Source organism: Anolis carolinensis, chromosome 5, assembly GCF_035594765.1.
Source record: "Anolis carolinensis isolate JA03-04 chromosome 5, rAnoCar3.1.pri, whole genome shotgun sequence".
Classification (NCBI taxonomy): Eukaryota; Metazoa; Chordata; class Lepidosauria; order Squamata; family Dactyloidae; genus Anolis; species Anolis carolinensis.
The window spans coordinates 71,153,772-71,181,714 of record NC_085845.1 but is presented as its reverse complement, the minus strand read 5'-3'; the positions used below and the strand labels follow the sequence as shown (position 1 = coordinate 71,181,714).

The following is a 27,943-nucleotide window of genomic DNA, read 5'->3' as shown; positions in this document are numbered from 1 at the left end:
GTGGGTTGGTGCTCACCTCCATTTCTAAGCCAAAGAGCCAGCGTTGTCCGCAGACACATCCAAGGTCACGTGGCCAGCATGACTGCATGGAGCGCCGTTACCTTCCCACAGGAGCTGTACCTATTGATCTACTCACATTTGCATGTTTTCGAACTGCTAGGTTGGCAGAAGTTGGAGATAACAGCGGGCGCTCACTTCGCTCCCCGGATTCGAACCTGTGACCTTTCGGTCTTCAAGTTCAGCAGCTCAGCGCTTTAACACACTGCGCCACCGGGGGCTCCTTTCTCAATGTACAGAACTTGAAATCGAATCATTGACTGGGAACTCCCAGGACCAAATGCAGACCTCAGGAAACCCCACTTTTCAGAATACTCTCGCCATCCTTGACCAAAACGAGAGTTGTATGGATGGAGGGATTATTCTGGCAATCCACGCCAAGGACAGGGCTCTGACTTATACTATAGTGGCCCTCCAATAAAACAAAATCCAGTCTAGGAACCTAGAAATGCAGCCTAGATCTTTACATTATGAAACAGATAGCACTGTATAACACAATTTTTGTTCCTAGGTTATAAATGTCATTTCCCAATTGGTATATATATCATAAATAAATAATAAATGGTTTATTAAACTGCAAAAACTTTGTTTATATGGGACATCCTGCAGCACATTTTTAATGAGTATCACATAAGAGTCTCAACCAATTCAACAGAGTTTGTGGCAGCCACAAAAACAAAGTTTCTGGAGTATAACAACTATTTTCCAAGTAAGTTCTGTACAGTTAAACAGGAAATAACTTTCAAACCAGGAACAGAACATTTTTTAAACTTTGCTACATAGTGTAATTAAACTTTAAGAACATGATACAACATAATGCATGTTTTAAAACCTATCAAACTGGCTGAAGCATGTAGATCCAATACCATTTCCACTATGCTAAGTAATAGTAATACAATACTTAGGATAAGGCAGATCCTTTATAATGCAGTTGTATGTAAGGGGGGGGTTGGCCACCAATCATAAGTACTGCTTTTTGGTGGAAATTTGAATGGCTGCATCAAGTATAAAGGTGGGGGGGGGGGGGCAACTCAAAACTAGCTGTCCATGAAGGGAGCAAAAACAACTGCAATTGTGTTCAAATTGCTCTGAGAGTAATTTTGCTGGCACAAAAGTCTGAGTAGTTCTGTTAAGAGCAATTTTATACAAAAACATAAAAAATGAGTGAAACAAGCAATTCATATAGTTAAGACACAGTCTCATTTGGAATATTTTTCTTGGATCGTCAATAAATAGGGCCATGTTATGACACAAATGCACATAAATCTAAACTTATGAATGATGTAAAAGACAACAATTAAAATTTACACCAACTGAAAAATTACTTCGATGGCACAGGCCAAGAATGCATATGAAGCAAGTTGAGTGTTAAAACTCCACACATACTTCTCCATATTTTTTACCTGCCCTGATTAAGGTCTGCTGTTTACTAGGCAAAGAGGGGAAATAATTCAAATACAGAATAAATAGCTTGCCTTGGCTACCAAGAGGGAGAAAACGAGGGTTCACTGCAAGATAGAATGCTCTCTGTCCTCTTCCCATTTATATGGAGCCCAGTCTTAACTGCTCCTTCCCCAAGAAAATAGCCACCTGCATCACATCCAAAAAGAGAGAGAGGCATATAAGTTAACGCCTCCAAGCACATAAATGTTTACTGGTGAAAATGGTAGTTTTTACAGATAAGTAAATGTAAAAACTGCAGTCGAGCATCATTTGAAGGCCAACAAATTACCTACTGACAGAAAGCCAAGATATTAGGAAAATACATGTGCCTTTCACTTTGAAATTTACTTGCCCCATTCAGTTCAAGTGGTTGGTTTCATTGAACTCAGCATTGTTTAATGAGCCACGGTGGCACAATGGGTTAAACCCTTGTGTTGGCTGAACTGCTGATCTGAAGGTTGCCAGTTCAAATATCCAAGGCGTAGTGAGCTCCCATGTCAGCTCTAGCTTGTGGGGACATGAGAGAAACTTCCCAGCAGGATAACACATCCAGACATCCCTTGGCCAATGTCTCTGTAGACGGCCAATTCTCTCACACCAGAAATGACTTGCAGTATGTTCTCAAGTCTTCTGACATGATAAAAAATCATTAAAAAAGAAAGCAGCACATTTCAATGGATACATACACTGTAACGGGTACTAGTATTGTGCTTTTGTATGGAATTGCTGTTTGTTTTGTGTAGTTTCATTCATGATCTCGTTTTCATATTTGGTGCCTGCTAACAAAAATGGGCTACCTATACAACACAAATAACTAACAAAAAACACGAAAATTTTAGTGCCATTGGCGGCAATGGGAGGGCTTCTAAGGCTCATCCCCCCCCCCCTCGGTTTTTGGGCTAGAGGAGTGAAAATCACCACACACAGGGCATTTCAATCCCTTTTAGCCCACCAACCTTTAAAACGTTTGGATCTTCCTCAGAGTACTATTGGTATTCAAAATATTATTATTAACACCCATTGGCACACATCAGATGTAATGCGGAGGCATTCCTTTCCCAGGCTCAGCTTGGATTCCCAAAGTAGCTAGCTATCCTTCTTAATTTATTTATATATATATATATATATATATATATATATATATATACACACACATATACACACACACACACACACACACACAGACATACATACATATACAGTAGAGCCCCGGTTAACCGAGATCCGCTTTATCCGAGGCGCCGCCAGAGGCGCCCCTCCCTCTCCTCTCGAGCGAAGGGAGCTCAAGAGGGAGGAGAAAGCGCCCTGCCTCTCCCTCTCCTCTCGAGTGAAGGGAGCGCAAGAGGAGGGAGAGGAGGAAGTGCCCGGAAGCACCCGCAATTGGTGCTGCAGCAGCGCTCATGGGCTGCCTCCCTGGGCCGAGCCCTCACCCCTTAGGAAGCAGCCCACGAGCTCAGCCGGGCCCTTGCCGGAGGAAAAAGTTTCCTGGCCCTGGACTTCCTGGCCCGTTGCATCCCATTTCTTATTTCTCAGGTATACTTACTGCAAATGAGTTCTTAAAATATGAGCAGCCATCCAGTCAAGCAACTGGTTTCAGAGGAGAAGAACCTTTCATGGTGAGTATGAATAGTATGTGATGTATGTAAAGCTAATGGGATAGTATTGGCAGCAGCATGAATGAGCAGCAGACCGTACGGAAGACAAAAAATGCAGTAGAATGGAATATATAATGGCAGGCAAGAAATACACAAGGGGGTATGAATAAACAGACATGTCTATAGAGGTTTCAGAAGAAAACCACAAGTCTGTGAATATATAAGAAAACATTTTAAGCCTTTATTTACAAAAGCTTTAAAAACAAAATACCCTCTTTTGCAAATGTGTTATTTTTCTTTAAAAAGGACCGCCCAGTTACATCATTGTAACTTCATGAGGAAAAAAAAAGGAAAACAAGTTAAAGTACATGGTAAACAGATCAACTGGCTGAACATTGCTAAGATTTAGTCCAACTGAGTTTCAGTGTAGATGATACACACAAAATACAGTCACAGGCACTCCATCATTTTCAGTCTAGGATTTAGCTATTCAATATCAGTTAAAGTCTTCCTGCACAACTGCTCTGTATGAGTATGCTCTTCGTAGTGAGGAAAATACTTTGTGGTCCTGTAATAAAACAATGTACTTTTAAAAGATATTGCTAAGATCGACACAAAAAATAAGCTAGCCTTCCAAGACTTGGGTAACTTTATTAGATACAAACAGATTTGTTGTTTTACAATGAAAGTCCTTTGTAGTTGCTCCAGAAAAGGACACATCTATTTTCCTTTTCTATTTAGTTCTCTATCAAGTTGACTTCAAATCTTTGGATCTCATTCTTAAACCGAGTTGTGTTCATCTACTCAAGTAAAGAATAAATAAGGGTTTTTTAAAAATAGAAAGTATCATAGGGCATAGCTTGCTAGAACAGGAATACAAAATGGATCCACAATTAGCACGTCCTGTTAATCTAACTGCAGTTTCCATCCTTTGAATTACGTCTGCTCAGACAAAACCACAAAAGGCCACAGGAACTTTGCTGTATGCTGTAAATCTTGTTTCTAGAAATTGGGATCATGAATAACTTCCCCCAAACACACCCCACTAAGAACTGATCAGGAACACGAATTAGATGCTACATCAGAGCCTCTTACTTCAGTGAAGTATTCATAGGAATTATTCCCCACAGCTCCATCAAGTTATTTCCATGATAGAGCAATATTAAACTGGCAAGCCAGTTGGTGTGTGCAGGACACACATGGAAGACCAGGCACCAGTTTAGGTACAAGAACAGTTGCTAATATTTCAGTAGTTCTGGACAGAGGTGATACAAAAAAGGGGTTTATCTTCAGTGGATTTGAAACTGGGGTGGGTGGGAAGAGAATAACCATGGGTTGGCAGATTTGTCTGAAACAGGGAAGGAATACTGGAGCTTGGGATAAAACAGAGGATCTGACTGAGAGTCACTCTTCTAAAGTGCAAATGTGATGGTCCGCAATCTTGAATAGCTAAAACTCCTGTACACTGGAAGGCATAGACATCAAATGGGGGAGCCAGTTACAATCAGTGCTAGTTCAAGTTTAGGGAAATGGGTGGGGAAGATAATAAACCAATACTAAGACCAATTAAAGTTTACCAGAAATTTCACTATCATTTTTGCTTCCCTTTTCTATCTGCCACCCCGCTCCTACATGTGCTTATGTACAGTTGGGCAAAGTACAAGGCCACATTTCACCCAGAAATGCCTACATGTCAAGGTCAAAAAACTGGGATAGGAACAGTCAAGTTTAGTACGTATAAAGGCAGAAAAACGTGTGCTGATAAAGAGAGGAAAAGAATGCCTCATTGTCCAAGGGATTGAACCAGAGATAAAACCTATGTACAAACAGGTGGAGCTCAGAAAAAGTGGTTTTCCATTTCGTGTCATGATTGCTTGTTGGCTTCTTCTTCATATGCATTTCCTGTCCCATTCTGTACATAAGATGATCCCGAACCAAGACCATATAAGTGACCACAGTATTTGGCATCATCGATGTGATCTTCAAAGAACATCTGAAAGAAAAATTTAAAAACAAATCACTATTGGCCTTTGTAGCAATAAGTAATAAATAACATAACCACATATGACAATAGATGACTTCTATTTCCATAGAAACAAAATAAGTCTAAACTAAACAAAAGCTCTCCTCCCACAGTATGAAAATCGGTAGCTTTATTCCTGTCTTCACTAAAAGTACCAGTAGCAAGATATAGTAGAATCATGAAATTGTAATATACTGAAATAAATGCAACTGAAATCTAAAACAATGATAATACAAATTTAATGCAAAACAAGAACCAAGTCAGCAAGAGTAAGAAATGTTATAAAGTGAAACAGAATGATAAATCTATGTGTTCCTATTAAAGTTGAAAAGGGAATTGTCTCAATGGCTGATAAACAAAACACAAAGTGGGAACTTGATGAATTTTAGGAAACATTCCAAAGTTGCAGCACTACAATAGAACAGACCCTGACTTTTGTGCAAACTTCCCAACTCTCTTGAAATGGACCCAAGAACAAAGTTAAGTCAGATCCATAGAAAGAAATCTTCCCCATTGTCTAGAACACAGGTTCTCAAACTTTTTCAGCTACAAAGACCTTTTTGAAGCAAAAGTTTCTCGTGGAGCCCCAAGAAATGTTTATTTATTATTACATATAATGTTATATATCAGGTACGAGCAAACTTTTGAAGAACAATTTTAACCAACATAAACTTAACAGTACAGTAGAGTCTCATTTATCCAACATAAACAAGCTAGCAGAACGTTGGATAAGCGAATATGTTGGATAATAAGGAGGAGTTAAGGAAAAGCCTATTAAACATCAAATTAGGTCATGATTTTACAAATTAAGCACCAAAACATCATGGCATACAACAAATTTGACAGAAAAAGTAGTTCAATATGCAGTAATTCTATGTAGTAATTACTGTATTTAAGAATTTAGCACCAAAATATCACGATGTATTGAAAACATTATCTACAAAAATGTGTTGGATAATCCAGAACGTTGGATTAGCAAACGTTGGATAAGTGAGACTCTACTGTATCTCAGTGGAAGACCCAAGGGGCCATCCAGTCCAACCCTCTTCTGCCATGCAGGAAAGGCACACTCAAAGCACTCCCAACAGATGGTCATCCAGCCTTTGTAATGATAATAATAGTAATAGAGGAAGGATGGAGAAGGAGGAGGAAAACACTTTGAGAACCACTGGTCTAGAACATCAATTACTAAAACAGCAACTTAAATTAAAGCCTGGAAACAAAAGGACCTAGTCAAAGATAGCAATATTTCTTAACTTGCTAACACAAACAACATTAAGTTTTCAGATTATCTTCAAAGGCAGTGCCCATTTAGAGAGTGCTACAATAATCCAGTCTAGAGTAACTCAAACATAAGTGACTGACATGAATTCATTCCTTCTGTAGGAAAGGCTACATATAAACCAGAAAAACTGATAAACCAGTCCTGTCATCTTGACGCCATCTGAAGGACAGCAAGGGATCTAGGTGTATCCCTACCATTCCACCCCTAAAGTCAACCACCTCCTTCAAAGCAAATTATACTCCAAAAACAAGCTGAACAACCTCACACAGATCATAGGTGGTTCCTAACTAAGAGCACCTCTACTTTGTCTGGATTAAATTTGAACTCATTAACCCGCATCCATCCCAGCACTGACAAACATCAGGTTATCACCTCCATGGTCTTCCTGGGATTTGACAATGAGAAGAGCAGGCAAAATTGTGTGTCACCTGCATCCTGATCATCTTGCCTCAAATGTCTGGATACTCTCCGCAGTTTCATGCAGCTATTAAAAAGCATGGGAGTTAAGACGAACTTCATGGTACCCCACAAACTATAAGGCCATAAAATTAGTAGCCTCCCAAAGCCAACCACTGAAGTCTGCTCTTATAAACAAGAACAGAACCACTGAAAAGAGGTAACATCCCAACCAAATTCACCCAATTTGATCACTTGTTGCTTACACCACTCCTACTTCATCCTACAGCAACTAAGAGATCAAGAGTACTGCAAGCAACACAAGTTGGAGTAATAATGCCCTCAGATTCTGCAACACTACATTGGATAATTATCCCTTCTATCCAACATTAGATACAGACCCTGTATCCAACTTATAGACAGACTGATTTCTTGGGGGGGGGGGGAGCTTATGTATGAATTAGTATAATGTTTCCCCTTGCTTCCAGCTAAGCTAGATGCTGCTCCAAGTGAGCCAAAGGTGAGTCAAGATTGGTCTGCCCAGCCTTTCTCACACCAGATCGCCATTATGGAAACCAAATCAGGTCACAGATGAGCAGTGTTAAATTATGGTATCTGGTATCAAACTGCATCAAGCATAAGTATTGAGTTGAAAATGCTACCCAAATTGTGAGAAAGAGATATCCAACTAGAATGTAAATGGAGCCAATGACGACCTATCCTCCTTCCTGTTAAGAACATATCAGCTGTTAACTTCTGTTGTTGCTGTGCGCCTTCTAGTTGTTTCCAACTTATGGTGGCCCTAAGGTGATTCTATCAGAGAGTTTTCTTGGCAAAATCTGTTCAGAGGACATTGGCCATTGCATTTCTCTGAGGCTGAGAGACTGTGACTTGCTCAAGGTCAGCCAGCAAATTGGAGATTCAAACCTTGGTATCCAGAATCTTCGTCCAACATACAAATGACTATACCATGCTGATTAGGCCCATACCAGTCAGATGACAAAGCATGTAAATGGCATTTTCATCCAGCATATAAAAAAGAACCATGCCTACCTCTCTCATTTTGAAGAAAGCCATTCCTGTTAACAGAGAATCAGATCCTGCCTGATGCTGTGGGCCTATCCTTTCCAATTCTAATTGCTCAGCAACCTCTTGCAATCCACCCTGAAAGAGAGTATTTCTGTACAATCAGAAGATTTCAAGATGTGACATCACATAATGGAATGGTCACCAAATAATTAATTCAATCCTATTTATCTGAGTTTCTCACATAAGGAGAAATAGGTACTGCTCTATTATCCGGGCGGGGGGCGCTAGGGGGCAAAGAGAGAAGGATAGTTCATTTTATGGAGGTGGGAGTTGAAGGAGGAAAACCATTTCCCCCTTTTCACTGGTTATTCCCCCTTCCCATTTCATAAACAAGGGTTAGTTCCACGACGGGGACATGAGTGAGGGGGATAACGGAAAAAGAGGGGGAAATGGTTTTCCTTCTCCAACCCACCCTCCACCTCCACAAAATGGACTATTCTCCTCTCTCTAGCACCCCCTTGTGGTCTCCGCCTGGATAATGTACAGAAAAATGTACATTAAAGAAAAATGTACTATGAGTACACAATTGAAAACTTTTTGTTTCTCTTCAAATCATAGCTCAGCTGACAAATACTTTAAAAGCCAAGACTTTCAAATCTCATTAATTTCTTTTATTACATTTCATGCCACAGAACTGATCACTCTGAGTAAGAAAAATTGTATTAACATTACATGGCACATGTCAGAATTAAGAAACACTCCCTAATTAAAAATTGGTTCAGGTCTTCCAATCTTTGTTCCTATCCTGTCTAACTGGATAGGAGTGTTAAGCTGCATGGCAGACAACCCGGTGAACCATCTCAATGGAAGGGCCACCAATTTCCTGGCTTCTACCAATGAAGCAACTAATTGGATATGATTATATCCAGTTAACTTCTTGTTTTATGAATTATCTCACCTGCATCTTTTAACCTCAACTAAGTTGATACCAAGAGCCCTTCCATATAGCATATAATCCTGAATATCAAGGCAGAAAATCCCACAATATCTGCTTTGGTCTGGGTTATCTGAGTCCACACTGCCAGTTCCAAGCAGAAAATGTGGGATTTTATTCAGCTGTGTGAAAGGGGCCTAAACTATCAGGACCATTTCATGCGGGAGTTTCAAACAGACATGCCAAATTACTGAATTCTACTGAATCAATGGGAAATACATCAGTGTTGGCTCGCCACTCAACAACTGATTATAATTGGGACCAGTAATATGATTCAAGCCCTAGGTCTCAATGAGAATTTCTCAGTGCACAAATTTCTCTGCGAGAATAGGCCCAACTACAAGGGTTTAATGTCTGATCAATCTCTGTGGAAAGCATCAGATCATTTACCTTGAGATTTTTGCAACTCTTCATAAGGTACTTCACGTCATAAATGACAGGGAAAAACAATCTCAGTATCTCAAAGAAGTCCAGCTCTTCTTCAGGTAAATTAGAATTCGTCAAGATCTTTATCAGATATCCAAAGTCATAGCCACTGGAAAAAAAACAAATGGAAATGAAACAAAAACTTCTTCAATTGGGAAGGTATTCATTCCAGAAGGCATTTTCTACCAAATAAGAAATGTAAGTCCAAGAAGCATTCCCAAATGCCATATCTCTGTGTGCCGGCCTTTCAACATGGGAGATCTACTCCAATTCTTAGAAACTCCTATTACATGAGTGGGCTTGTCAAACTCCTCCACAAATATAATACATTATTTTTAATCTTTCCCCAATTCCTTTGAAATTATTGTCATTTTTGTTACTCTTGTATGTGTTATATCATTTATCTAAAAGATGATGTAATACTCTTAGATTTCCTTTATGCACTACAGTCAGCCCTCTTTATTCACAGGAGTTAGAGACACAGGACCAGCACAAAAGAGGAGAAATAATAAGAACCCATGAGAACACTTCTCTGGGAATCTCTAGAAGATCCTCCAGTAGGTCAATGTCTGCTGAAAATTGACCACAGAACCAAACTGGAGGACCTAGAGATTCCTAGAGAAAACATTTTAAGCAAATCCATCAATAATCATATTTGCAAATGTGAAGGGCCAAATGTATTTCATAGATTCATCACCACCTAACCTTGTACTCCTTTTCCACTGTGCACTCTGAAACCTACATTTGCTGGCTGGGAATCCTTCTGCAGGCGGTTTTTGATGACATGGTGCTAAATGTGGAAATCTGTCTCTTGTAGGCTCTGAGAATCTCAAAACACTCTCTTTGGGGGCAAGGTTGTTTTCAGCTGTTCTGAAGACTAGGCCACAGAACAATGGTTTCAACTTACAGGAAAAAAGATCCCACCTAAACATTAGAAAGAACTTCTATCTAAATATTAGAAAAAACTTGGAACATAATGGAGCCTCCTTTTCTGGAAGTTTTTAAGCAGAGGCTGGGTGGCCATCTGTCGGGGGGGGGGGGGTTGATTGGATGTTCCTACATGGCAGGGGGTTGGAGTGGATGGCACTTGGAGTCTCTTCCAACTCTATAATTCCATGATTCCTTTTTTTTAGGTTGGATGCCCCCCCCCACACACACACACCAGAAAGCTGTTAAGTGACCTGTGCAGGATTTTCACCCCTTGACTACATGATCCCCAAGATCCTTGACAACTAAAATGGGTGCTACTAGAAGAACACAAAGATATGAAACAGACTTGATTAAAGATACATGTTATGGCTCAGTAAAGATATGTAACATTCAAACAACAGTAAAAAAAGAAAAGCTAAATTCCTGGTCCATAAGATTGTATGGAAGAAATGAGAACATGCTGGAGGAAAGACGTGCCATTTGAAAGGTTTAGAATATTATAAAGATTACTAATATTTGCACAGCAATATTTCAACTCATTTTTAAAGATTTCTCCAAGCAATGTTAGAGCTAAAGTCTGATTTGCTGTTTCTTTCAACAATTCAACAAAAAAATCAAATGCCTCAACAAAAAAAATCAAATTGCTAACATTGTCCTCACTCCCCAGTGGCACTGAACACAAGTTCTTAAGAACCTCAATAGCCAGGGCTGGAACAGCTGCTGCAAGGCCATTCAAAATTCATTTTCTGAGAGATATTCCAACTGAAAAGTATGGAGCTCTTGCATCAGCATCACTCAGCATACTATATGCATCAATCCCAGCTAGCCTTGATAGACAGACTGATTTTTCAATAAATACAATTCCTAGCATCTTTCTACAGCAGGTTTTCCCATATGTATATATTTTAAAACTAAACTTCTGTAAGAAAAAGGGTTGTTTTATTTTTACTTCAAAAAGAGTTAACAAATTTTAAGGATTAGTTCTGCAAGTAAGTATTCCACCTTCTTTTAAGGCCAAGTTCTGTGCAAACTGGCGTTACAGAGACCACAGCGACATTCAATATAGTAGGGACAGCTCAGACATCAAGATCAAAATCCAAACACTTCAAATACTGATCTCAACCATTTCCTTAAAGTAATCGTTCCTGTTTTCAAGGGAGGAGAGACATTGAAAGAAACCAAAGGATTGCTACTGCTGGAATCAAATAAGAAGATAATCCATGCAGCAACTAATTATTTAAATCTTCCAATATCTGGCAATTACAGTTTAAGGTAGAAGGTTCGTGTTTTCCCTACCAGAATAATCAAAGGGTCTTCAGATCGGTACTGAATTTGGACCTTCCAACGATGTTAATCAACTACTGTAATTCCAGTTTCCATTTAACTGCTAACCATACACAAAAGGCAGAAATACGAGGCTGTTCCTTCCTCTGACCTGGGAAACTGTCAAAGCAAAATAGAAAAATACAGTGCTCCCTCTCTACAAGGCCAACATGTCAGTGCCTCAATTTAACATATAGATCATTTGTTGCCAGCTGAAGCCAAAGCACAAACTTGAGAGATTACCTTTAAAACAATATCGCACTGCTACTTCAATAACTCTTTTAAGCCTGACATCTCAGCACGACTAGCAGAGGTAATTACTTTTTCTTACAAACATAATCAGCAATTCAAGTGATCTTTTATATGCTGCATTTACCTGTGAAATGAAAGCCACTTGACTCCTTCGCATAGCACTACTCCTGACGTCATCAGAAGTTCAGCAAAGTATTGAGTCTCAATTCCTTCTTCCTCGTGTTTTTTGAACTGGATTCCAGACGTTGTTAGTAACTCTATGGAATCCTGGGCATACATGTCCTCTCTAAGAAAAAAATATGGAAAGAAAGCTAATTTAAAATACAGAATTCCTACAGAAAAAAATCTGTAAACCAAAACCCAACATGAACTACAAATTATATTTTTAACCCCAAATGCAGCACCAATTATGTTAAGATTTACAGATTAATCCTATAAGCAAATCCCACAGAACCCCAGCTCAAGTTAACTGTTAAAACATTTAGAACATATAAGGCATTTAAACTTGCAATATGCTGTCTGTGACATAGAAATCCCTCTCACACACCACTATGACCATGAAGTGACGAGTTCCAAGGGACGGATTAGGGGTGAGTCAGCAGGAGGACCTGGGATTTCTGAGTCTGCCAAGTCTGGACTGACCTTTACGTGTGTCTTGGCTCAACTGAATTCATCACTTAACATAAAGAAAACTTTTTATCAGATCATGAGATAATCAGGTCATATCTGAGCAGTCAAACTAACAGTTAAGTCACAACCTGAGCAATGTCTAGCTAATTATATGGTTATCCAGACACTAAATTTGCAATTCTATGTCACACAATGAACTCACTTGAATGAAATTCTGAGTCAACAAGCACTGCACTGGGCTGTATGGCTGTGATCTTACACATACTTATTTGGAAGCAAAGTTCAGTGAAACCAATATAGTTACTTCTAACAAGGTATACTTATGACTGGATCTCTTTTTCAGAGAAATAAAACAGTATGATGATGATGATGATCATCATCATCATCATCATGGCTCCTATTAAAGCACACTGATGCATATGCTCTATAATTACACTAAGTAACACAATTTTTCTTCCTGGGTTATAAATATATTTTCCTAATTGGTTCTACTATTTAAAAAAAATGGAAAGGGTTTATTAAACTGTAAAAGCATTGCTTTTGCAAAACATCCTGCAGCACATTTTGCTAGTTCAATGAACATTTCATCAAGTCTCAGCCAATTCAACATAGTTTTTGGCAGCCACAAAAATGAAGTTTCTGGAGTATAACAACTACTTTTAAAGTACAGCACAATTAAACTTTAAATGAATTTTTTCAAATTTTGTTACATGGGATAATTAGCACATACACCCACACCAACAAAAATGAGCAATATCCAGTGCATTGTGTAAGATGGACCTTAAATATAATCACTCATCAAATGACTGTCAGAATAGAAAAGTGTGAAAAGAAAGTAGGGGAATGCCAGACTAAATTTCTTGGGAAGAGTTTAGACTTGGGGGCAGCCACTGAGAAGATTCTCTTCCATATTCTCAATAGATGTAGATTTGAGTTGATAGAGCAGAAAGAAGGATCTTCCCAGATCATAAGGGAGAATACAGCCCTTCAAATAACCTAGACCTGATTTGCATTGGGCTTTAAAAGTCATAACCACCATTTTGAATTCTGTTCAGAAATGGACTGTGTTTCTTGCAGCCAGCCCCAGTTAACAACCTGGCTGTGGCTCTTTGGGTCTTTTGTACTTTACAAACACTCTTCAAAAGCAGCCCCACATAAGTGTGTAAAATTACGATGTAACAAAATTTGAAAAAAATCTGTCCCTGATTTGAAAGTGTTTGTTCCTGTTTAATTGTGTGATATTTACTTTAAAAGTAAGTGTTGTACTCCAGAAACTTCGTTATTGTGGCTGCCCCAATGTTGAATTGTTTGAGAATCTGAGATAATTCATGTAGCAAAATGTGCTGCAGGATGTCCCGCAAAAACAAAGTTTTTGCAGTTTAATAAACCTTTCCCATGTTTTTATGATAGAACCAATTAGGCAATTACATTTATAACCCAGGAACAAAAATTGTGTCATATAGTGTAACTGGAAAAAAATATTTAAATTGAAATGAATTAAACAGCATGTAAATTTAAGCTGTCCATGCACATAGTAGGCACAATAACATGAGAACCATTATCAATTCAACTTTGCGCTAAGGTTTTATAAAATTGATAGAACAAAAATACTTTAAAAATACATATATACAAACAGCATTTATCATTCCTCCTATAGAAGTGGTTCCCAACCTTTGGACCTCCAGGTGTTTTGAACTTCAACTCCGAGAAATGCCAGCCAGTTTACCAGCTATTAGGAATTGTGGCAGCTGAAGTCCAAAACACCTGGAGGCCCAAAGGTAGGGAACCACTGTCCTATAGCAAGGAAAGAAATTGAGAAAAACACACTTAAACAACTCACATAGTCAAGATTTTAAAACATTCTTTAGTTACACTGCAAGTTTTAACACAGATGCCATCATATTTGGAACTCACGTTAAATTAAATTTAAAATTAAATTGCCATGTTGAAGTTCCTGGAGGATATTCGCCTTGCTCATTCATGAACGTCAGCCCTAATTGAATTATCTTTAGCAAGTCCACATTACAACGAAGTAGTTGATACTGATAGTCTGCATTGCTTCTGAATTCTCCAATTGGCCGCGCAACTACACCTGGAAACTCTGTGTCCTGAAGAAAAGAGGGAAAAAATAGAAATGTAAAATATCTTGAAGAGATGCCAGTAGGTGGGCAATCTGGATGCTTTAAAAATTCTTGAATATCTTCCTGACATCAAGAGCAAGGCCATGCATGAGAACAAATACTTCATAACGAAATTCCATCATTGCGATTGCATCAGAACAAGTACAATGTAATTCAGTGCTGCAGTCTGTCTGAACATTTGGTTTTGATATTTTTAATGAAAAGCAGTATTTTGTGGTTGTAACACAATATGCTGCTACAGGCTGGAGTGATAATTTGTCTCCTCAATATGTTCCAGTCATCATTCTTTTCCTGTCACATCTAACACATGCAAGACTCTGTATAGTGCTGATGCGCTAAGAAGATATTCTGTTCTGACTCACCCTTTGCATCACATACAAACTATGAAGATGTAGAGCAAACAAAATGCACATTGGGTTGTTGTGTGTTTTCCGGGCTGTATGGCCATGTTCCAGAAGTATTCTCTCCTGACGTTTCGCCCACATCTATGGAGGGCATCCTCAGAGGTTGTGAGGTATATGGGAAAACTAAGAAAGCAAGGTTTATATATCTGTGGAAGGTCCAGGGTGTGACAATTTCAATAGAAAGGAGGAAACCGTGAAAATGAACAAAATCTGGCTACCAGTATTTTAAAAACTCTAAAATTAGAACAGTAAATAAGGAACAACACTCTAAAAACAGAGGAATTCCAGTCATGAATTAATCAGGGGCAGCTAACGAACAAAGGATTCCCTCAGGCAGGAAGAAGCCAGGAGATGAAGCTTGCTAGGCTATTCAATACTAATTAAGGTGATTAATTACAACATTCCCATTGGTCTCCAACTGACAAGAGTTTGTTCTCCTACCCTGGACCTTCCACAGATATATAAACTTTCCTTTCTTAGTTTTCCCATATCCCTTCGACAACACAAAATACACGTCTCAAATAAATATGTAAATATTACTGTGCTACTACAGAAACACTACTAATGTGTTTCTGTAGTAGCACAGTAATATTTACATTTACAAACAAAAGAAAAAAGTTCTAGGTCATAAATATGAAGGATATGCAATTAGTTCCCTAGAAAATGCTGAAAGAATACAGTCAATTCAGCACGTATTGGGGGATTAAACTTAAATAATTGCTCATCTTTGCAGAATATGATAACTTTTTAACCAAACATTTTCTGTCACCCCTTAGAACTGGCTGTGCTGGCTAAGACTTATAGGAGCTGCAATCCAATAACAACAAGGACACACATTTTCCACTGGCTTTAGATAATATCCAGAATATGCCAGTGAAACTGAGATGCAAGCAGGATCCTAAAACCAATTTGCTGTATTTGCAAATTTACAAGCTAAAAAGATGATGAGATCCCTCACATACAACACTGGTGATGCTAAATCAGAGTCTACTTTGATTATTAAGAAAACATTTTATAGATTGACTACATAAACACAATGATAAATACATATTTTGATTCCAGCATTGAAAGTAGTATTGCATCTCTGTTTGTCCACAGGATCTGGTATTCGGACGAACACTATCTAAATGTTCTGCCTAACAGGCACTGTTCAATCTTCCACAAGCAAACAGCATCTGCCTCTACAGCTACCTCACCTATCACCCAACTGAGTTATACCAGAAGTAGTATTCATTTTCTTTCAAAAGTCCTTTACTACCATATTTCTTCAACTGTAAGACACTATTGATTGTAAGAGGCACCCTAATTTCAGTACGACCACCACAAAAAATACATTAGATATACATGCGATTCTAAGACACACCCCCATTTTTAGAGATGTCTGCACAAGAAAAAAAGTGTGCCAGAACTGAAGAAATACAGTGACATATATTCCAAGAAGATCCTAACGTTTATTCCCAATGAGAATATGTGGGAAAGAATGCCGTAGTTATTTCCTACACAAACCTCAACAGCCCTCCACATGGTGCCCCCATTTCATATGTCACAATATGGCATGTGACAGAAACATAACCAGAAGTCTCACTATAATAACAACAAGAACAACAACAACACTTTATTTATATCCCACGCCCTCTCCCCAAAGGGACTTGGGGCAGCTTTCTATACAATCCCATAATCCTTAGACCAGTGGTTCTCAACCTGTGGGTCCCCAGAAGTTTTGGCCTACAACTCCCAGAAATCCTAACAGCTGGTAAACTGGCTAGGATTTCTGGGAGTTGTAGGCCAAAATACCTGGGGACCCACAGGTTGAGAACTACTGCCTTAAACAATTATTTGGGATCAGGTTTCACTAATTATTTGATGCTTCTTTCCAATAAAATATCAGACTATTATTTCTGAAAATGTAGTTACTGTATTTCTTTGGTTGTAAGACACACACTAATTTCAGTACCACCAATAGAAACAAATCTTTATTCATATATATTAAAAAGTACCCACTTTTAATCTTTTCCAAGATGTACCCCATTTTTAGAGATGCTTAGATCTTCGAATCGAAGAAAAATAGTCCATCTTAGAATCAAAGATATGCAGCACATCTTAAAATTGAAGAAATACAGTATCATCTTTGAATCACACTCTTCCTGGTATTTTAAAAGACCAGCTCCAACCTAAACATAGATCATCCATATCCTCAAACCATACCATTGCAACATAGTTAAACTTGCGTATAACTTGACGAATTTTCTTCATCTCTTCATCCAGGTTGCAAGCCCAAACTTCACAAATTCTTTGGCTGTGATCTACCGTAGCTGCTGGCATAGTTGGGAGGTTTCAGATACCATGCATCAAAAAGGTAGACGTGACAAAAAGTCAGTTTCATAAAATATGATTTAGTAATATCCCTAAAAAGACAAGTTAAAAAAAGAAACAATTATTTCAAATTCATAAATGCAACAAAATCCAAATAATCTGAAACTATCAAAAATTAAGTCAGAAATTGCTAGAGTGGACATAGTGAATTTGTTAATTTTGCTGTCAGGCAAAAATCCCAAATCAACTACAGAATCAACTTTAAAGCTTTAGGCGAGAATTCTGTATTAAATTGCATCTTGTGTAAATGGGAACTAGAACTGGGCAGATTTATAATATCCATATCCAGTAAAACACTACTGTTACATTATTAAGTAGCAAAATCGGCAAAATGACCATTGTGCAATGAGACTGGTGCACATCAGCTACCAATGCACATCGGTATACCAATGGACATTGTACTTGTGCAGATCCACATCTTTGCAATTCCCTAGGAAAGTTTCTTAACACATCTGGTACATAGCTTAGTACATGTAAAGTTACATTAAGTAAAACATGGAATTCTGGCAAACATATACTTTTCTTCACTATAAACCTATTTATAGAACAATTTAACATATCTTGGGTCAGATGTATGTCGCACTGTGGTCAACAACACTTATGCCACTAAACGGCACAGGATGGCAGCTTTCCTCTGAATTTGTTTCAATGGACTTACTTCCAAGTATGCATGGTCAGTACAGCAATTTCATTTAGTGAAACAATGTCCATTTATTCCACTCTGCTTGAAATGTATTAGTTGAGATAATTAAAATAAACCATGCAACTAGTTGGTATGAAGAGCAAATAAGGTTCACTGCTTATATGACATACTAATTCAATGAAATTGGGTTAATACACCAGGAGATGTGTAAATTATGGATACAGTAGGTCTTTGATATTTGTTGGGATTTGTTTCCAATACAGTGTTTATACCAAAATTTCTGGATGCTCAAGTCCCATTTTGTACCATTTAATATTAAAATGATGCCTCTTATACAAAATGGCAAAATCAATTTACAACCATAAAGGTTTTTGCTGCTTTTGCCAACAGTCCTACTCACTTCCTGGGTGGATCAAATCAGCAACGACAGAAGCAAGAGCATTATAATTCATGTAATTATATAAATTGCTGTCTGCAAACCACAAGACAACAAGAATGTTGAAACAAACATTCCACTGAAAATTAATGAGTAAGAAACAGGAAAAGGAGATATGATAACACACATACTACACAAGTCTTTTCTACAAAATATGTATTCTGAAGCCAAAGAAATATCAAATGTGTGATAGCTAAATTGCAAGGACTCACAAGCAATTCCTAGTGAAGTCAAAGTTAGTAGAAATATAACAACAGCTTCAAAAGAAAAACTTACAACACTGCAACAATAAATGGTAATTAGATTATGTCATCTTTGTATTTCACCTTTCACAAATGATTAAATTCCTAGATGGTTGCATATTTACTGTAATAGGAATTTAGGAAACTTTTCTTGTTCAGAGATTTTAATGAAATAAGCAATAATAAAAAAAAAAACTTAATTTATACTTCACCACTATCTCCCCAAGGGGATTCAGGGCGGCTAACATGGGGCAGAGCCCGGACAGCATAATCAGATAATAAGAACATACGTACAATTCACAATATAACAAGATAAAAACAAAATACAATATAAAACAAAGGTATTATAATAGTTGATAATATCAATCAACTTTATGTTCAAACAATCTAGGTAACACAAGTAGTGCTGGTGAAATGTCATGTGCTATCATTTTACTAAAATTATTAGTAATTAACATTTATTTGCCACTTATGAATGAATCAGACAGTAGACAAAAGATGTGTCAGAGTCTAAGGCTTAGAATATAGCTCAAAATAGAAGAAAGAATACATAAACCAAACAAATAATTGGACAGATTCACTTATCAGTCCTGGATGTGAGCCTGGTCACACAATCTGAGAGCCACATGACTGCACAAAGTCTCCATTAAGAAGATACAGCCCGTATCAATTTGGTCATATGCATCTGCTATCCCATAAAATCAGTGTCTATTAACTGTTGCAAATATCAGATTTTAAAATGTTTGTGAAAGCATGCAAAAAAATCACATCCTAAATAAACAGAAGTGCTGATAGCAAGTTTGCCAGAATCTAGGAGGGCAGTCTTTTGCTTTCTCCGCCAGATGCTGGTTCTCCGCCAAACTACAAATCCCAGGATTCATAGCATTAAGTCATGGCAGTTAAAGTGGTGTCAAACTGTATTAATTCTACAGTGTAGATGCACTCTAGGAGTCAACATATCTAGACCTTTCCAGTGCACATAGCCATTTCAGACATGTTTCTTGGCATCGTCTTTTAAGCTGTAACTACAGCCCCAATTTATACCGACCATTTAATGCAGTGTCAAACTATCAGCAAAACATGGCAGCTAGGCAACGCACATTGCAAATGTTTTCTGCACTGCACCTTAAATCCAGTAATCTGACAGAAGCAAAGTTGGGAGAAAGTCCTAATGAAGCCTGTAATGCTCATCACTGTGCTATAGTATAAAGCACATTGAATGGCAAAATGGTTCTACAGAATTCAAAATGCTGCGCTGACACTCAAGTACTCCGATGATGCTCACATCTGCATTCCAGAGGGGGGATTTGGGGGGGGAAATGCATTCTCCATGGCTATCAAGCCACAGATACTGTAGATCCTGGAACTGGTTAGAGGTCACCCTTTGTGTGTATGTAATCAACATTCAGGCCTCAAGCTAATTCCAGGGATTGCAATCTAATCATCCACACAGTGAAACTGCATTTTTCAGTAAGTATTTCAAATTGACCTAAGTGATCAGTGTAGATGTGCCCTCAGATAACAGAAAGTGTTAAGTATTGATCACACATAGATATCAGGAAGTTTCGTAATAACTAAAGATATACACTGAACTGTCCAGATTCTAGAGTAGTGGTTCCCAAACTTTCACCATTATTATTAACTTTATTTATACCCAGCCTTTTCCCCAGTGGAGACTCAAGCCAGCTAAGAATCTCACACATTAGTCAAGTTTTAAAAGTGCAAAAACAACTTTAGTGCTGAACTTCAAATCCCAGCTACCTTGACCAACAATCAAGAATTCCAGGAGCTGAACTCCAAAACATTTGGTGGACCAAAGTTTGGGAATCACAGTCAGAGGGACAGTTTGTTAATACGGATCTCTATAAAAACCTAACAAATTGGTTAGAATGTAAGATTTTCTGGACCTGTTTAATGGCTATACCAATCATTATGAAATGGGATGGTGCCCACAACCTATATATAAAACTTCTGTCCTCCATTATTCCTCTTTCCCTGAAAAGATCCACAAGGCAATTTCTCATTATTAATACAAACACTCAATTTCCTTTTAACAGAAGAGAGATACATGTTGGGTATCCCTTATCCAAAAATCCTCCAAAATCTAAAGCTGTCCATGTGGTTGGCTGAGTGATATCTTGCTTTCTATTGGTTCAACTCGGATTCCCTCATTTTTTTTTATTTATTTCCAGCATTTATACCCCGCCCTTCTCACCCAGGGGGACTCAGGGCGGCTTACAACAGTTGGCAACATTTAATGCCAAGAACATAATAATAAAACAAAAACAGTACATATAATCAATTAAAACTATAAAAATACATCATTAAAATACATTATAACAATTAAAACATATGTAAATTAGGTCCATTTGTCTAAAAACCTCATGCTTCAGCCTTCAATCGGACCATGTCGATGTTATTATATTACTCATTAAAAGCTTGTGCACACAGCCATGTTTTCACAGCCTTTCTGAAACCCAGAAGGGTTGGGGCTTGTTGGATATTTGTGGGGAGGGTGTTCCACAGCCAGTGAGCATCCACCGAGAAGGCCCTGTCCCTCATTCCCACCAGCCGCGCCTGCGAGGCAGGTGGGACCGAGAGCAGGGCCTCTACAGATGATCTTAGGGATCGAGCTGGCTCATATGAGGAGATACGTTCGGATAAGTAAATTGGGCCAGAACCGTTTACGGCTTTATAGGTCAAGACCAGCACTTTGAATTGGGCTCGGTAGCATATTGGCAGCCAGTGGAGCTGGCTTAGCAGGGGGGTAGTACGCTCCCTGTATGCCGCCCCAGTTATTAATCTGGCTGCCGCCCGTTGTACTAGTTGGAGCTTCCGGGACGTCTTCAAAGGCAACCCCACGTAGAGCGCGTTGCAGTAATCCAAACGGGCTGTAACCAGAGTGTGGACCACCATGGCCAAGTCAGACCTCCCAAGGAATGGGCACAGCTGGCGCACAAGTTTGAGTTGTGCGAGTGCTCCCCTGGCCACCGCCGAGACCTGGGGCTCCAGGCTCAGTGATGAGTCCAGGAGAACACCCAGACTGCGAACCTGTGTCTTCAGGGGGAGCGCGACCCCGTCCACCACAGGCTGTAACCCTATTCCCTGTTCAGCCTTACGACTGACCAGGAGGACTTCTGTCTTGTCTGGATTCAATTTCAATTTGTTCGCCCTCATCCAGTCCGACACAGCGGCCAGACACCGGTTCAGGACCTGAACAGCCTCCTTAGTGACAGGTGGGAAGGAGTGACAGAGCTGGACATCATCTGCATACAGATGACACCTCACCCCGAAACTCCGGATGATCTCTCCCAACGGTTTCATGTATATGTTGAACAACATGAGGGACAGTACTGACCCCTGCGGGACCCCACAAGTCAATGACACCATCTGGGAACAACCCTCCAGGAAGGACCGGAGCCACTGCAGAACAGTACCTCCGAGCCCCATCCCGGCAAGGCACCCCAGAAGGATACCGTGATCGACGGTATCGAAGCCCGCTGAGAGGTCCAGCAGAACCAGCAGGGACACACTCCCCCTGTCCAGTTCCCGACGTAGATCATCGACTAAGGCGACCAAGGCTGTCTCGGTACCATGCCCCGGCCTGAAACCAGACTGTGCTGGATCTAGAAAATCAGTGTCAACCAAGAATGCCTGGAGTTGTGCAGCCACCACACCTTGCCCACGACCTTGCCCAAAAAGGGGAGATTGGAAATAGGCCGAAAGTTCTCCAATTGAGTGGAGTCCAGTGATGGCTCCTTCAACAGCGGTTTGATCACAGCCAATTTGAGGCTCGCTGGAAAAATGCCTTCCCGAAGGGAGGCATTCACCACCACCTTCACCCACTCGGCCAAACCCCTTTCTGGTTTCTCTCACCAGCCAGGATGGGCAGGGGTCTAGGATGCATGTGGTAGCCCTCATCCTTGTCCACATCCTCAGCACCTTGTCCACATCCTCAGGCTGAACCAATTGAAAAGAATCCATCAAAATGGGACAAGCAGGTGCTCGTGTTACATCCTCGGAAGCTGCCGTTAATATGGTGTTGAAGCCAGAGCAGATCAGAGCAACTTTGTCCGCAAAGAACTGAGCAAATGCTTCACAGCGGGCTGCCGAGTTGTCAGGGATCCCGTCTTGGGAGATGGGATATAACAAACCTCTGACAACTCGGAAAAGCTCCGCTGGACGGTTCTTTGCAGACGCAATATTAGCTGCAAAGAAAGAATTCTTTGCAGCGTCTATTACCGTGGCATATGTCCTAAGATAGGAACATAGCCGTGTTTGGTTTGACTCACTCGGCTCCGAACGCCACACACACTCTAGTTCCCTCTTATTTTGCTTCATCGCTGCCAGCTTCTCGGTGAACCAAGGAGATGGTTTAGCTCGGGTACTCGAGAGGGGACGTTCCGGAGCGATCATGTCTATTGCCCTAGTCACCTCCTTGTTCCAGAGGGCAACCAGAGCATCGACAGAATCACCAGCCAGGGTGGTGGGAAACTCCCCAAGAGCCGTCAGGAATCCATCCGGATCCATAAGCCTCCTGGGGCGGACCATTTTAGTAGGTTCTCCACCCCTGCGGAGGTTGGGGGGTGCAGTAAGTCTAAACCTGATCAGGTGATGGTCGGTCCATGGCAAAGGAGCAACAGTGAGCTCCTCCACACCACCCCCTTCCTCTCATCCCTGGCAGAAAACCAAGTCAAGTGTGTGCCCTGCTCTGTGGGTAGGGCCAGATACTAGTTGGGACAGCCCCTTGGTTGCGATGGCGGCCATGAAGTCCTGAGCTGCACCGGAGAGAGTAGTCTCGGCATGGACATTGAAGTCCCCCAGCACAATGAGCCGTTGGGACTCCAAAGCCAGGCCCGAGATCACCCCAGCTAGCTCAGGCAGGGAGACTGTAGTGCAGCAGGGTGGTCGGTACACTAGCAGAATCCCTAAACTGTCCCGGCCCCCTACCCTCAGATGAGCACATTCGAACAAGGTTGACTGTGGGATGGGGCACCTGGTCAGGGGGATGGACTCCTTATAGACCACTGCAACCCCTCCTCCCCTTCCTCCAGATCTTGGTTGGTCATAAATGGCAAACTTTGTTTCATGCACAACATTATTTAAAACTGTGCATATAAAAGTACATTCAGGATTGGTGTATCAGCTGAAAATAAGAAACAAATCAATTTTGTGTATAGACTGGAATATATCTACAGTGTAAAATGAATGCAGTTTGGTATCACTTGAACGGTCATGGTTCAATCCTATTGGAATACTGGGAGTTGTAGTTTTACAAAGTCTTGGCCAAAGAGTGCTATCAGCTCACCAAAATATAAATCTATGATTCCATAGCATGGAGTCATGCAAGTTAAAATAACTCAAACTGCATTAATGTTACACTGCTTATATACTCATAGGTTGCATCTCCATTATGGACATACAGTAGAGTCTCACTTATCCAAGCTAAATGGGCCGGCAGAAGCTTGGATAAGCGAACATCTTGGATAATAAGGAGGTATTAAGGAAAAGCCTATTAAACGTCACATTAGGTTATGATTTTACAAATTAAGCACCAAAACATCATGTTTTACAACAAATTTGACAGAAAAAGCAGTTCAAGTTACAGTAATGTTATGTTGCAATTACTGTATTTACAAATTTAGCACGATATATTGGAAACACTGACTACAAAAATGGCTTGGATAATCCAGAAACTTGGATAAGTGAGGCTTGGATAAGTGAGACTCTACTGTACTTTGAAAACTATTATGTACTTAGATGCAAATGCAGGTATTTCAAAACCACCCCAAAAACCTGAAATACTTCCAGTCCCAAGCACTTTGGAGAAGGAAGCCTCTGGCCCCTTCAACACTGTCCTTATATCTCAGGATTTTATCCCAGATTATATGGCAGTGGAGACTCATATAATCCAGTTCCTATTGGGATCTGGCCCTGGGATATAAAAACAGTGTAGAAGGGGCATCTGGCTGCATCTATGCTGAAGGATCGGAGCAGTCTGACACCACTTTAACTGTCATGACTCGATGCTATGGAAGAGCTGCCATTTGATGAGGAACCAGCAGTATTGGTAGAGAAGGTTAAAGCCCTTGTTAAAACTGCAACTCCCAGGATCCCATAGCACTGAGCCATAGCAGTCTAAGTGCATTAACTCTACAGTGTAGATGCACCCCTTGAACCAGAGGTTCCCAAACTATAGCCCGCGGGCCAGATGCAGCCCTCCAAGGTCATTTACCCAGTTCCTGTCCTGAATTTTAAACTTAGGGTCACACTATGGCCCTTTCTACACTGTCCTTATATCCCAGGATCTGATCTCAGATTATCTTCTTATCCCAGATTATATGGCAGTGGAGATTCAGGCCCCTTCCAGACAGGCCCTATATCCCAGGAGATGATCCAAAGTTTTCTGTTTCAAACTGCATTAAATGAGTCCACACTTCCAGATAATCTGGGATAAACAGAAAACCTGGAATCAGATCCAGGGATATAGGGCCTGTATGGAAGGGCCCTCACCTAACCTAGTTCAAAGCAGATAGATAACCTGGGATTAGATCCTGGCATGTAAAGACAATGCAGAAGGGGACTAAGGCCCCTTCCACATAGCTGAATAAAACCCCACATTATCTGCTTTGAACTGGAATATATGGCAGTGTGGATTCAGATAACCAAGTTCAAACCTGATATTGCAGGATTTTCTGCCTTGATATTCTGGGATATAGGGCTGTGTGGAAGGGCCCTAAATCTGGAAGGATATAAAAGGCACACAACAAAAAATGATCCTAATGAATGTAACTATCTCATCAACCAAAAGCAGGCCCACCCTTCCCATTGAAATAATGGGAAGTTTATGGGCCCTTCCACATAGCCATATAACCCAGAATATCAAGGCAAAATAGCTCACAATGATCTGCTTTGAACTGGAATATCTGAGTCCACACTGCCATATATTCCAGTTCAAAGCAGATATTGTCGGATTTTCTGCCTTGATATTTTATTTATTTATTTGCGACATTTATATCCCGCCCTTCTCACCCCGAAGGGGACTCAGGGCGGTTTACAAGTATATATACATACAATATATTATGTTATATGACTATATTGCAATATTATTAGTAATATTGCATGTAATATAAATAGACAATTATAATAGTATAATATTTTGAGTTATATGGCTGTGTGGAAGGGCCCTATGTAGGTTAAAATTGTTATTCAGTATCAATAGTGTATTGTTCTTTCATGGTTTTTTTTTATTTTTTGCACTACAAATATGATATGTGCAGTTTGTGTTTGTTTCAAACTATAGCCCATCCCCGGAACAGTCTGAGGCCCCTTCCACACAACTGTATAAAACCCACATTGAACTGGATTATATGGTAGTGTGGACTCAGGGCCCTTCCACACAGCCATATAACGCAGAATATCAAGGCAGAATAGCTCATAATATCTGCTTTCAACTGGGTTATCTGAGGCCCCTTCCACACAGCTGAATAAAATCTCACATTTTCTGCTTTGAACTGGAGTACATGGCAGTATGGACTCAGATAATCCAGTTCAAAGCAGACATTGTGGGGGCCCTTCCATGCAGCCATATAACACAGGATATCAAGGCAAAAATCCAACAATATCTGCTTTGAACTGGGTTATCTGAGTCCACACTGCCATACATTCCAGTTCAAAGCAGAAAATGTGGGATTTTATTTATTTATTTTGTATTGAAAGCATTGCATAAATTAGTATTAAAACTGATAAAAGCAGAAAGAGCACAAGTACCTAAATATCTTTTGAACAAAAACAGGCAACAACAACCACATTGTCTGTAGCCTCAAACAATTCTTCCTCTGTACATGAGGCAGGACATTGTGGACAAGCATACAGATGCAGAGTTGTCTGTTCTGCTCCACAGTCGCACAAGGTAGGGGACTTCCAAGTTGCCCATTCTTGGTCTGCCCCTGGATGCATGAGGGGCCATCCAGTTGGAATTTCCTGGTTTAAGTGCCCAGAGGGATACTTTTGCTGTTGTTGAGAATGTATTCAGCTGTGTGGAAGGGGCCTAGATTTTCTGCCTTGATATTCTGGGTTATATGGCAGTGTAAATGGGGCCTCTGATAACCCAGTTCAAAGCAGACATTGTGGATCATCTGCCTTGATATTCTGGGGTCCCTTCCACACAGCCCTGTATCCCAGAATATCAAGGCAGAAAATCCCACAATATCTGCTTTGAACTGGGTTATCTGAGGGCCCTTCCACACAGCCCTATTTCTTAGAATATCAAGGCAGAAAATCCCACATTATCTGAGTGTGGACTCAGATAACCCAGTTCAAAGCTGACATTGTGGGGTTTTCTGCCTTGATATTCTTGGATATAGGGCAGTGTGGAAGGGCACTGGGTTATACGGCTGTGTGAAAGGGCCCTCAAATAATTCAATTCAAAGCAGACATTGTGGATTATCTGCCTTGATATTATGGGTTGTATTGCTGTGCGAAAGGGCCCTGAGGGACCATGAACCAGCCCTCATTCTAAAAAGTTCGAGGAGCCCCGCATGACAGATAATTATTATACTTATTCCTAGCTTCCAATTTTGCTGTCTTCGCGCTCTTTTGCCACCTGCTGCACCTATGCTGCACAAGGCATGATTATAATCAACCACCAACAGCCTTCGGTTCAAAGTGGTGTCAAAGTGCCTTGATTCTACAGTGTAGATGCACCTTCTACTGAAAACGAGCCCAAAAGAGATTGAAGGAGTGAGGGGAGAGACAAGTTACTTCCATGCAAGAGCCAGCTTCCCAGAGCTGACTTGACTCTATGTGAGGACCTTCCTGGCATTTCAAAGCGGGAGAATAAAGCAACAAGTGGGCCCTCAGGAACGCATCCCCGCTCCCGGCTGGATACTACCTCTCCCGCTCCGGCGCGCGAAGCCTTCGCATCAGGAGCCGCCGAGCTTCCCTCTCAAAAACGCCCCCTCCGCTCCTTCCTTCCCTTCCTCTCGCTCGCGCGCGCAGACACACGGCCCGGAAGTGCCCTCCCTTTACCGGAAGTGGGGACTGTCCCTCACGCGGGCCTCGCTGGGGACGGCGGTCGGCTGGCAGCGCCGGCAGCAACTCGCTCTGACGCCTCCTCAGCGCACAAAGCCGTGCCGTCATCACCCCGCGCGCTATAGACACATAGAGAGAGCGAGAGAGAGCGACTCTCCTCACCTTTCGACTCTTTTCCCATTCTCTCCCCTTTTGCCCCGCCTCCTTTGGCGCTCTCAGCCAATCGGCGCCTTCCCGCTTGCAGTTTCCACCAATAGAGGGAGCCGTTAAGAAAAACAAGCCGGCGTG

The 27,943-nt window shown here is 40.5% G+C and overlaps 2 protein-coding genes across 4 annotated transcripts in view; one reads left to right on the top strand and one right to left on the bottom strand.

Annotated features, from left to right (window-relative positions):
• The window catches only part of zdhhc2 (zinc finger DHHC-type palmitoyltransferase 2), a 44,674-nt gene extending 40,809 nt beyond the window's left edge, over positions 1 to 3,865 (top strand). The window contains exon 13 of the mRNA XM_062981518.1: positions 161 to 3,865. The gene's annotated coding sequence lies outside the window, so the exon portion shown is untranslated. The remainder of the gene's footprint in view (positions 1 to 160) is intronic.
• Positions 3,315 to 27,840, bottom strand: cnot7 (CCR4-NOT transcription complex subunit 7). Of its 3 annotated transcripts, none has more exons than XM_008111719.3 (7): positions 27,818 to 27,840; positions 17,134 to 17,333; positions 14,298 to 14,491; positions 11,878 to 12,039; positions 9,213 to 9,357; positions 7,853 to 7,963; positions 3,315 to 5,088 (listed from the first exon to the last, which is right to left on the bottom strand). In XM_008111719.3, the coding sequence occupies exons 2-7, from the start codon at positions 17,248 to 17,250 to the stop codon at positions 4,960 to 4,962; spliced, it is 858 nt and encodes a 285-aa protein (XP_008109926.1). In that variant the 5' UTR covers positions 17,251 to 17,333; positions 27,818 to 27,840; the 3' UTR covers positions 3,315 to 4,959. The 3 variants fall into 3 exon arrangements, with proteins under 3 accessions (XP_008109926.1, XP_008109925.1, XP_003221616.1); XM_008111718.3 differs by lacking the exon at positions 27,818 to 27,840 and adding an exon at positions 27,653 to 27,803; XM_003221568.4 differs by lacking the exon at positions 27,818 to 27,840 and adding an exon at positions 27,516 to 27,645.
• Positions 27,841 to 27,943: the final 103 nt, after the last annotated feature.